At 40.1% G+C, this 13,066-nt stretch overlaps 1 protein-coding gene across 1 annotated transcript in view; it reads left to right on the top strand.

The window, feature by feature from the left end:
* Positions 1-13,066, top strand: part of MFAP1 (microfibril associated protein 1) — a 30,681-nt gene that overhangs the window by 13,766 nt on the left and 3,849 nt on the right. Inside the window, 3 exon segments of the mRNA XM_078683276.1 lie at positions 6,227-6,335; positions 10,885-11,045; positions 11,912-12,071. Of these exon segments, the coding sequence (XP_078539402.1) occupies positions 6,227-6,335; positions 10,885-11,045; positions 11,912-12,071 (430 nt within the window).

Below are 13,066 nucleotides of genomic sequence, written 5' to 3' on the forward strand. Positions count from 1 at the left end.
CTGGAAATCTAAAGGCTTTGTGCAAGCTGGGTCACGGGATACCGCTTCCATCTGTGAATCCAGGGTAATGTTGTTTTGTTTATCAGAGTCACCAACTGCACAGTCACCGTATGTGCCTTTTGTGTTAATAAATTCATCAGTGGTCCCGTCATCGACTTTGGCTGTAATACACCAACCACATGTATTTGCTGCTTTAATATGTGCAACTTCTTACTCTTATTTTTTTAAATGCACTGTCTACGGCTTTGTGTCATTTGCACACACAGTCATTCTTTTAAATTGGTTTTGGTTTGTGCTTTTTGTTCAACATCTGCTTTGGTGTACAGTGCAAAGACTGTGTAGGGCCAGTTCCCGGCGGTATTCAACAAGCCACGAACTCGAATGTAAATAAGAGAAGGGGCAGGACCTTGGTTGTGGCTTAAGGGCTAGAACTGCCGACCTTGGAGCTGGGGAGCCGGCTATAAGTCTCAGCAGGAGATGGAAGAAGGGGAGAGATAGAAGGTGATCAGTGACAGTGAATGAGAACGTGAGAAAGAGAGGGCAGAGTGGAAGAAAAGACTAGAGAAAGGGAAAACATGCTGGTTTAGTTGTAACATATGTAGAGAAGAGGGCAGCTGGGAGTGAGAGCATGACAGAGGAAAGTGAACTATTATTAAAGAGTTGAGAAACAGGAATGTACAAGAAAAATAGAACAGCAAAGAAAGAATGCTTAAGAGAAATAAGGAAGCACACGAAAAAGGAAAGCAATAAGATATTAAAAACGGAAACAGAAAGAATTTATAAGAAAAAGGTAATCGCAAGAAAGACTGGCGGGATGGGGGAGATAGAAAAAATTACAACAGAAGATTGCCTGTGTCTGAGCCGAAATGCACGCTTGAAATGCTGCAGCCAGGTGAGTGATTATGTAAAAGTGCTGAAAACGAATGAAATAGAAGTGATAGAAAGAAAAACCAGTGCAAGAGCGATCGAGGAAGGGGAATTATAGCTTGATGGCAAAGAAAATAGTTCTGGAAACACGAATGGAAACATTACTTTGGTGATGGGAAACTGATGAGAGAAGCACGAGGAACAAGCATTGGTAAGTGCAGGATTCTACTGGCAATAGAAATGCGGGGAAAGTAAGTGGCAAGCACAGGAACCAATGAAAAGCAAGGAGGCGGGATGTAAGCCCCTTTTAAAATGTATATTAAATACAATAGATTTCCCAAGCACAGCGCTTGTTGGCAAAACCTACAAATAGCAAGTATCTTGATATATAGTTAGGCATCGGAGAGAAATAGTTCAGGTATGTACGTTTTAAAATATGACATTCTTTTCAATTAAAAAAAGTGCAATTTTTGAGTTTGGCAATGTTATCCTATGGAAGGAAGAACAAGTATTGCAAAGTTCAGCGACTTTCAGGACCAATATTCAGGAGTTAAGTTGGGGGGTGGGCAAGGTCTAAGGCTCACCACCAGCAGCATGAAAGTGGCCGGGTGCAAGTGCAAAACAGTGTCAGGAGCCCAGTGTTTTTCAATGGAGATTGGTCACTGCAAAAAGAGGCGACATGTTCTGGCTGGAAAGCAATTCGTGCTGAACCAACAGGGGGGCTCCGGCCTTTTGATGCTCTGGGGCGTAGGAACATCCTTGGTCATCTGCTCCACGGCCCGGGGGCGACGGATGCAGAGTTGGCTTTAGGCATTAGATTTTCTTACTAGGAGTAGTTGTTGTAGAGGGAGCTTGGGTGCAGAGGCTGCAGACAGCGCCTGTGGGTCCACGAGGGGTGAAACCACAATGGAATTGGGCCCTTGAGAGCTCGGGGACCTTGATGACACCCGTTGACGCACTTCGAATTGGGCTGGGAGAGATGGGTGCAGTGGTGGCTTTGGGTGTCTGGTATTGGCGGTTCCGGAGTCTTCAAAGTCTTTTCTTTTGGAGTTTCTGCAGGATGCAAGGAACAGTTCCTCTGTTTTTCAGAAGGTCTTAGATTTTATTGAAGGCAGGCAATCATCCCAGGTTTTGGAGGCCCACAGCTGCAGGATGAGACATCTATGGCGTATTTTAGACGGAGAACGGCAGACAGCTCAGCTGGACTGGTGCCAAGTCAGGTGCTGTTTTCAGTCATCTGCGGCTCTTCGTGTCCTTCTTCGTAGGCCATCAGGACCTGCTTCTCTGGTGCTAGGGACTCCCATAAATAATGAATTTTGGGGTGTTAGGGGAGTGGTTATGGGAGAGCCACTGGGCTACTGACCCTTTGGGTCACCATGCCCCCTATATGACCCCTTCCTATGGGAAGTGGGCATAACCTGTCCCAGAATTCCTTACTATGCCATCACAAAGATGGCTACTTATTTAAAATTGTGTTCACCTCAGTGGGTCTACCTTAGGGATGGTACTAGCCTGGAGGTGGCTAGTTTACCTGACCTCTTTAGTATCTTAGGCCCTAGGTACCAGGGGTACCATTTACTAGGGACTTACAGAGGGTGCTTAAGGTTTTGCCAATAGGGAAAAAATTGTACAATTTTAGGAAAGAGCTTTGGCACTTGTTGGAACCTGGTTGGCAGGAATCTAGTGCACTTCCTGTCGAAATTCCATCCGTTACCAGGCAAAAAGTGGGGGTGACCATGTCAGAAAGGGCTAATTTCTACATAACAAGACACAGCATGCAATTGCAGCCTTGCATGGGCTTGGTGATGGGTGGCACAATTCGTGCTTCTGACCTTGGGTACCCTCTTTAGTACCTCAGGCACTATGTACCAGGGATACCATTTACTAGGGACATACAGAGTACCTAGTACTGGACTGTTCCCATGAGGCACAGGGTCAAGACTGATTTGCATACGGTCATGTCTGAACTGGGGTGGCGTGGTGAGAAAAATAACGATGGATTAAACCCAGATCTGTGACTGGGGGTGATCGTTTTGCCAATGTGCAACATCCCGTCCATCATCTTGTGTGTGTTCCTCTCCAATCAACCTAATGATGGAATTGCTGCTTCTTCAAGCATAAATAGCTGGTTTGTTTTTTAAAGATATAAATTTATTTGGAATGGGGTAATGGCACGGCCCCCATGAAGGTCGGCCTCCTTTTGCTTCTTTTTTTTTACCATTTACTCTCTACTCCAGTCTTGAAACTGCTATTTGAAACCAACAGATGTAGGCTTGCAGTTTGGCAATACACCATTAAAATGTGTTGTGAATAGGGGATATAGGGTTGGGTAAAGCAATAAAAGATTAGAATCTCTAAAAGGCCATTGACATACGTTCAAGGTAGCACAGTCCTATTAAAAAATTGGAATATTACAAATTATAGTTGGCTGGCTTGCAGTCATAAGAAGAGATATAGAGAAACTTTGTTAGGGAAATACGTAAATGTTGTGCTTCAGGTAAAGGAAATAGTTCATAAACCAAAACTAAATTTTTACCATGTCTTTTTTTTTTTAAATGGATAAATAAGTACTTGAATACATTATACAAATATTTTAGCATGATTAAATGTGCAATAAACGCATATTTGTAGATTTTGGATCGTGTCATAATATGCATCACAGTAAAACACTTTATTAAACCCATTCTCAAGAAGTATTTTTACAGCCCATTAGAGCAGGGGAACTTTAGTGTTGTCACGCACTGAGGATTAGCTTGAAAAATCAAAGTGCTCTGAAAGTAAAGCAGTTGATCAAATAAACACTTGTCCTATATAATAAGTTTGCTCTGTTAAAGCAGATGCTTATTTTTGCGATAGTAATACATATGCTGTTTACTGGATGGCCTTGGACTCTTTCAACCCGCAAGTCCTCTTGTGCCTTATTGGCAATACCAAAAGTAGCAGAATCCAGAGCAGAACATTTGAAGAAAATAGACTACGTCAGTACATATGCCAATAAAAGAATTCGGGATTTTTTTCATGTAAAGCAAGACTAAATAATCTCTATCTTCATTTCTAACCCTGACTCTCCACATCCCTTCCATGACCAAAAATAATAGATAAAAAAATAATAGATTTAATTGTCTTAGCACCTCTATACAGTTAGTAGGCCAGATTCCTTAAGCTGGCAAGCGCTTTATTAGATATATTGTGTGTTATGGGGAAATCAGAAGATGTGACGTGCTTTGTATCCTGATGGACAGGATACCTTGGCTAACTTTCGATTTTGTGTTTGATTCTCTCTAGTTGCCTGAAGGAAAGCACATCCATTTATCTTCCTCCCTTAATGCCCACCTAGATTTTGGTAGAAAAACTGGAGTATTCAGCTTGTTGTGGGGCTAAAAGCACAGAATGGGGAACGGAGTGAACCCACTTTCAGTGAGAAGTGGAACAGAGTCTTGGCAGCTGTGCCTCGTGCTTTACACGCCTTCTAGTGCTCCTTTGTGTATAAGTGGTATGTTTCCTTTAATGGGGAGCTAGTCTTCACTGCCCCTTAAAAACGTTTAGCTCTATAGCTGTCTAACCGTCATAGTTATTCTATGTGTGGGAAAGCAATAGATTCTTACATGGCTAATGTTTAGTTCGACTTTTTCAGAATGGACTATTGGCCTTGCTGTCTCAAGTGTGCCACTAACATTTCAACCTACTCCAAGTCAGGATGCCCCCATCTTAATGGTGTCGCATTTAGTGTGCTATAAAAAATATCTATTGCCAGAGATAGTGTGCTAGTCGGGAAAGCGACTGCTCACAATTAACGTGCCCTTTTTCAATACTGTTTTGACACACTTTAAATTAATTATCCTAATCTGTTTGATTCTGTTCTCTGTCACACAGTTATGTGTGTTTTTTGGTCTCGGTTTTGTCAGTGCAGCTGTCGGATTGCTAACAATATATACATAGTAGACTTTTGGCCCCTCTTTCAACTATTTTCTTTCTTTGACCAGCCTTTGCCCTAAAACTCTGTCAATCATGTCTTGGCTCATTAAGCGGACCATTCATCTCACCTAATGCTATTGGCAATTTAGGGGTATCCTTCCGCCTCCACTAGATTGTTTGCTTTGAGATGCATAACAGCCTAGCCTGTCAGTCAGCCTGTTTTACAAGTATAGCCCTCTTTGTCTGCTCCGGCTGGTGCTCCCTCTCCTTGGTCAGACTTCAATCTGTCAGCATTGTTTGCATTAGCACACTGGACCCAGAACTACTTCATTTGCCAATGCTTGTTTATAAGGTATACACTATGAAATACATGAGCTCTACCTACAGTCCTCACAAGGAGATGATGAGAGCAGACTGTGAAGTTGTAAGATAAATCAGGACAACAATGAGTGGAATTGAGCTAGTAAACGAGTGATTCCAAAAAAAGCAGTTGCCTTTTTGCTCCCTCTCATTAATGCGCTACAAAGGTTATTGTTCCTTCCTCCCAAATTATTGTCTTTACCTACTGATTGCCCTGGAGAACAGATGCACCAGGGCATTGTGTGTTAAACCCTCCCTGTGATGCTATGAGAGGGGTCCTGGCAGTTCCTTCATTTATTTCAAGTAAAGCTGCAGTAGTTTCTCAACATTGCTATCTTCACAGTGTTTTTATAGCTCATGCACTGAGCGTGGTCCCTTTTGGTAGTGGTTGCATTGTTGCACCCATGAAATGCTAAAATCTTAAATTATTGAAAATATATCTTGGTTATTTTGAGATGACTTTATGGTTATATGGCTCTAATTCATGCAGACTTGCTGTAGCAAATGTTGGTAAGAGAAGTAATGGAGAAAATGGTTAGCAAGGCATGAGAAATAATTGAAGTGGCCTAGATAGTCTTCAGAGTGGGAAGGAGGAGTGTACTTGTTTGGATGTGGAGAATGACAAGAAAAAGAACATTTTAAATTTCTATTTAAACCAGGTTTTAGTGCTCCTAATATGCCTCTATAGATTGCCCTTAACTGTAAAACTACGCTAAGGATCGAGGTGTAGATGTATACAGTAAGTGGAGATTGTGAGGATCCTGAGCAAAATATCCATCACAGGCTGTTGCCTTACTGACCCAAATGATTACTAGCTCTCACTTCACTTCTCTCTGCTAATCTAAGGACAATGAGGGCCCACTGTGGATATCGCCTTTTCCATGTAGAAGGACAAACGGAACTTCTTTACCAAGATATTTCTCATTTTGAAATGTCTGTTGCACTTTGAACAAACCCATCAAAAAGGTGCTTTCTTGACTTGTGTTTCTGCTTGTACAAATATATTCGTACCCACTTTTATAGGATACAATAAATATTATACAATTGTATAAGCGTTTATGTTTTATTAATATGCTACTTACAGGAAGGATCGTGTGACAGTTCAAGAGAAGGAGGCTGAAGAGCTTAGACTGAAGGAGGTGGAGCAGGAGAACAAACGCATGGCAGAGGAAAGACGAAAATACTCTCTTAAGGTAATTCACCTTTCTTACTCTGGTAATAAACACTTTCTATATTAGTTAAGATTTGCTGGTGATGTGCTGATTTGGTGCAGCACATTAGCATGAAAGTTATAATTTAATGTGTTAAGCTCAACCTCAAAACGACACAAATTTTCTTGGCTGGACAAATCGCTTGATCACACATACCTACTTAGGAATCCTATTCATATCAGGCTGGTTTCATGATTTCTTTTTGTCTCAGCCAGCCTCACCTGTAAGTTGTAGTAACACATCCTACTCCATTATTTGATGAATAGTGACACAATTCTCCTTTTTTCAGTCAGTCGATGACCGTGCCTACTCATCATAATAGATTTTCCTATCACATTTCACTCCGTTGATCTCCTCACACCTGGGCACAGTGATGAACGGCTTAAAATACTTCACATCTTTCTGGATAAACATTACCAGTACCTCTACGGGGGCTCCTCTAGATTCCTCTAAATTCTTCAGGAATCCATTTTAATACCCATGAACTTTATGGAACCTCTGGAATCCTTCTTTACTTTACGGAATCCATATAAATTAGTAGAACAAGAATATTGAACTATACCTAATAGTATCATAACCCTGTCACTCACAACTTCTTTGTATAAAGGTTAAGCCTAACAATGTACGCTTCTTTCCAGCACCTGCCTACAGCATCAACTATTTCGGCTTTCGTTCTCATTCTGATGGTGGAAATTTAAGTTTTTTTCTCAGGGGTTGTTGGTGGATAATGGTGTTTAAACTTAGCGTCTTAAATTCTTAGGCATTCCAATTGTAAAACCTAGATATTCTCTTTGTAAACTTTATTTTTCAATGGTAGCTTCTTGGAGAAGTCAAAACTTACAGGAGGAGGTGGTGTATGTTTTGAACGTGCATACTGTATGACCCAGTAACTAGAATCAATAAATCTCATGTCATTTTAGAGCGAAGACTCCCAAATAGTTTGTTTGCATTCATGAAATGTAGGGAAGGTAAAAATAAACACAAAATGAGATGGTCCCTCTACCTTCTCTGCTGTGATAGGGCTTTAAACTGTTTTGTAGTGTAGTATAGTAGGGCCCCTTCAAATAACCAGGAACTCGAACAATAATCTGCCTGTGGAGTCAGGTACCTGTTTGGCTACAGTCAAAAACTAGGCTTTTGTAGTTCTATGTAGCTTTGTCAGTTCCTTTTCTTTGTAATAAAGTTGCCAAATAGTATGATACATTATGTGCTTTGATCAGATGTCCTAAAATTATGGAATAGTACATGACAACATTTTGCAGGTTTATCAATTTATGAGCAAGGTAAGGCAAACTATGTGGCTTATTATTCATTTTATAGTCAAAATTTGTGGCTATGATTATGGTGTTATGTTTGAGTCAATTATCCAAAAGAGATGATAAAGCTGTATAAAATGGTGAGACTGCTTTAAGAATAAGCATTTCAAATGTAACAGATGCTATTAAAAATGTTATATTCATTATATAATGAATGGTTTGTGTTGCGCAGAAGCATGGGCATGCAATTTTATTAGCACTTGTCCTTTCTGCCTCCAAGAATAAAAATAATTTGCGTGGAGCATGTACAATCTTTCAATCGCCTGGAAAGATACCTATGTACGTCTTCAAGGGCTCTTATGCGTACTTGCTGTCCTGCATCTGGAAGCAATTCTCAACAAATGATATTGCGCACTTCAGTAATCCATTCAATAGCAGACCGTATGTGAGGCAAAACATCAATTCTTTTAGAGATACATATTGTTATTGTTCTAAACCTATGGTTACCTCTTTGTGCACTGAAAAAACTGTAACGTTAACTTGCATTTGCATAAACTGGTGAAGAAAGCATGTGCCTGTCTAAGAAATCATATAATTGAATCCTGAAATTGCATTCAAATAAGTGAGGCTTTTGTTCACAGCTGAGACTGGTCTACGTATATGAGCACCATCTGGCAAAAATGTTCCACCTCTTTAATGCTCGAGTGCAGCCTGAATCATCGGGCAAGGGCGACCAACTAACTTCTGTAGTCTGTAGTTCTATTGCATTTCATGTGCAGCATTTTCATTAACTTTTTATTCTTTATTTTATTAATGTTTGGGCTAAAACAAATCTAAATATTTGTTAAAATCTGCAATTAGTACAGTCCGATGGTGAACAGTATGTCAGGTGTGGCAAATCCATAGTTGTACTGTATATCCTCTAGCCACATATCATACCCAGCTCATTGCAATTGTGTGAATAAGTCTGCCTTTTGTTCAATTTCCCAGCAACCCTTGGTGCAAAGAGGAGTATTTTAGGGAGTTTGATTCCCAGCTGCTAAGTCTCCCAAAAATAGTCATGGTCCAAATTGTTTTGAACACCCATCACCTAAAGGTGAACTGATGCCAAAGAAGTGGTCCAAATATAAACTTGCGGTGTCCTGTTAACAAAGCTACCAGACTTGTGCACAGTGCCTTCCTCCAAGGATGCTCCACATCTTTTCTTGTACATTTGAAAACGGTTTTCTATACATTAAATCCTGACTAGCCAAAGGTGACTAAATAGAAAAGAGATGGCACCTCGCTGAACAAGCATCAGAATCTCAGAAAACACTAGTCGCCAAAGATGTTAATATGCATTCGGTAGGTTTGTTGCCAAACACACTCCTCGCAGGGCATTCCAGCTGATAGAAATGACGTCACAGTAGTATCAAAGTAATGCCTTTGTTGGTATGCTCCAGTTCAACCATGACATCACTGTAAGTCTAAGATGAGCCAAAAGGGTCAGAAGTTAAAGGAGGCGGCATCATAAGTCAACTAAACAGTGCATTTGTTGTAATACCAAGGTGGGCGCACCTGTAAACTTCCTTTTTCCAGAGGCAGTGCATGTAAACCCCCTTACCGTTCAAAGCTTGGAAAATAGACAGGCGTTCCATGAACCTCTCCCAGACATGCATAGAATGGTTCCACATTCGGAACAGACTAACCTGCCATAGACATGTATTTTTTGGGGGGTGAGGGGTGTAGGGGGATCCCCTCTTCCTTTCCCAGGAATTGGTACACATAAGATATCTTGACTATTAGGATTAGTAAAGTATTTTTAAAAGCCAAATTAGTTCAGAATATATGCAAAATAATAATGGCAAATCCTCACCATTATTAGGGCAACAGTACGGAGAGCATACATTTAATGAAAAGATATTACACAGTATTCTCAAGAATTCCAGTTTCTCCTGGGTCTCTCTTAATAACAATTAACATCTAAAAAGTTTGCCATCATAAGAGGTGGAGGACATCATTGGTGAGGGCAGGATGCCCTCTGCTTGCAAAGCCAGGCCCGTCTCTGAGATACGAGCTGTGATCAACCATTGTCCTTCAATCAAAAAACTTTCTGGATGCAAGCACATGCCTGTCTGACTTGTGGAGCTTGAGGTGCCATATTTTTACTGTTTAGTCGAGGGATCTTGAGAATGTATCCATATGACAGCCTGTGTATACATGTATCTTTATACATATTCAAAAAAACAAAGGTTATATTAATGGTCTAGTTAGGTGAATGTGTCAGTGACAACATTAACGTTTTGTGCCCAAAAAAACAACCTGAAATTCACCAGTTATTGTTAGCAGAGCTAACTATAACTTGCGCCATTGCCATGCACTGCGAGTGATCTCAAATATTACATCACTCACATGTTCTATGACATCACATATGTCTTAAACTACATATGTCTATGATGTCATAGAACATGTCATGAGTGATGTAATATGTCAGGTCATAAGCAGGGCATGGCAGGAGCGCAAGTTATAGTTGGCTCTGCTAAATATTTCTTGTGATTTCTGTGTTTTTTTTTTTTTGTTCAAAGCGTTATGTTGTCTCTGACATATTTACCTAACTTTAACGTTACTTTTCTCTTTGGGTTTTGCAGTGAATTTCTAGATTTTTATTGACATATAGTAATATTTTATTACCATACGCAAAGCCAACTTCCCGCAGCGCAGGATCTGTCCTGTGGCCAAATCCTCAGTAGGCAGCCAGCCTCACTTATTTAAATATGGCTGGGTCCAAACTGAGGTGGCATGGTGGATGGAAAATGATGGATTGGGGTGCAGCCCTGAGCGATTGCCAGTGGCTGAGATTAATTCAGGCATTCCATCCATCACCTCGTTACAGAGGAATGGTGGGCACCAATGCAGAATAATATATAAACACGCAACTCTCCTGCATTATCTGATTGCACTGTTCAGGACTAAATAGTAATAAAATGGGTGCAATTTAATTTAATGGTTCATGCACCAACTTTTGAACCTTGTACTGACCATAGCTAAAACATAAGATCATTAAAATCGCAGGAAGCAGGTACAGAGTAAAAACCTCTTATAAAGTTAGAAATCGTAGACCACGCTGACACTCTGCGCAATACTAATGTAAAAGAACTCCTTGCAAGAATGTTCAATAAAATGATCAAAACAGAGAAATTGCCTGTAATCCGCACTTTTATTCCTTCTCTCCTGACGAATGAATTGTGATGAATATTTGTCCCTTTTTTAATCTTGTTAATGACTGCTCCTTATAGATAGTAGAAGAAGAAACTAAAAAGGAGATTGAAGAGAACAAACGCTCGTTGGCTGCGCTCGATGCCTTGAACACAGATGATGAGAATGATGAGGAGGAGTACGAAGCCTGGAAAGTCAGAGAGTTGAAACGCATCAAACGAGATCGTGAGGAGAGAGAAGCGTAAGCAGTTCTTATCATATAACACTTTTTTACTAAAGGCTTCATTGTTTTCTATGACGTCTAAAACTCGCTTACAAGATATATGATAGATAGGAAATTCTACTCGCCATCTTTGTCACAATGAGAGTAGAAGGCAACGTACATAAAGAAGAAACCATTAAGAATGACTGGGAAGTATAGAATTTCCGGTGTTCAATTACCTTTATTGTGTATATGGAGTATCCACAAACTTACTTTTCAGGAATAGGTTTACCATACGACTCCTGTTATCATGGACCTCATTTTCCATTTCTTACAAGTTGAAATGTACTAAGCCTAGCATACTGAAACTGCATTAGTTAGTTAAAGTAAAGGCCATGACTAGGAAATGGCGCCCCTGATGACATGGAATCATAATCTAATGCTTGCCTCTTGACACGTAAGTAAATGTTGCATTCCTTGGCAGCCTTGCGCTGCTGTTGCAGTTGAAGCATTGGAACCCTCGGCAATCCTATTTTGTATTATAGATGCCCTGCTGAGTACATGATTGATTATTGAAAAAAATCCTTTCCAATGTATGAGAACTATTTTGGTATGAAATTGTAACTGATTAACTTATTTAAGATGTTTTTTGGGATTTGCCACATACAACTGCCAGCAAAGATCTAAGGGAAAACGTAGTTGCTGTGGTCCTGTAGTTTAAACATCGTTAGATGAGGTGATGTGGAAGTCTTATTAAACTGTACTCTGAGCAATTCATGAAGCTAATCTAGTGCTTCCAATAGTTATTTACTCTAAGCTAATTATCTCCCTCAGCTCCTAATTTATCCTCGCTGTCCTATTTTTGAGTATTCCAAACTGATATGGACCATGCTCTTTCTTGACAGGATTGAGAAAGAGAAGGCTGAAATTGAGCGCATGAGGAATATGACGGAGGAGGAGCGTCGGGCTGAGCTGCGAGCCAATGGCAAGGTCATCACCAACAAGGCTTTGAAAGGCAAATACAAGTTCCTGCAGAAGTACTACCACAGAGGAGCCTTTTTCATGGTATGGCATATCGGGAGATTTCTTATAACTGGCCAAATGCCTTCAGTCAGTGGCTTGGTTATGCTTTATGGCAAATTGAAACGTATTAGAGCTTAGGGCTGTGAAGATTGATTGAAACACCAACAGCTAGGATCCAATTAGCAGGTGTGTGATGTGGACAGTAGACCTTCGTTTTTTAGTATTTATTTGTAATTAATTACTTTATTTGTGAATGAATCCTATCTATTAGGAATGCTGCACATATTAACATTTAGTACATGGTCATAGCAAGTTTATATAGATCATAGTACCTGCTTGTGTTGAATAGAAAAGTAGACTGCACACATTTACATTTTTACACTACACACATTTACAATTAAGGGCAAACGGAGGCGATGGTTTGCACCAGTTCTTATGGTTCCAATTTCTGCAACTTAACCACTAGACCACATTTCATCTTCATATGTCAATGATTGACTGTGTAGGTTTGTGCTGGATCTACTAAAACAATTACACAAACTATTGTAGAAGTGGCCTTTTCTGTTTCTCATTGCCAATTAAACGACTTTTTGTAGACAGAATATGTGTTCATCATTAGTCCGAGTCAAAAAAATAAGTAGATGCCTAATTAGATTTTGTTTTTCTTTTCATTCATGAAAAAACATGTGCTACAGTTTCGATTTTGGGCAACCTGCATATGCGGTCTGTAGAGTTTCTATAACGTGCCTGTGTAGAAGTATGTTAGTATGAACCGGTCTATCTATATGTAGTCTAGGGCAAAGCAGTGTGGGAAGGCTAGGTGGTAGGAAAGTTGTGGAGCTTCACCAATTCCGGAACTTTCCATCACAGAAATGTTAGGTAAATATGTGACTTAAGTCAAATTTTGATGTTTGTAGGGAATTCTTGCTAGGAAAACCATTGTCGGATCCACTCATGACACACCACCCTGAACTCCTTGGAGCCTAGTTTTAAGAAATGTTTGGGTTTGGTATGTTTCTCTGGGAGACAGCCAATTC

The sequence above is a fragment of the Lissotriton helveticus genome, chromosome 3_1 (assembly GCF_964261635.1).
Source record: "Lissotriton helveticus chromosome 3_1, aLisHel1.1, whole genome shotgun sequence".
Taxonomy (NCBI): Eukaryota; Metazoa; Chordata; class Amphibia; order Caudata; family Salamandridae; genus Lissotriton; species Lissotriton helveticus.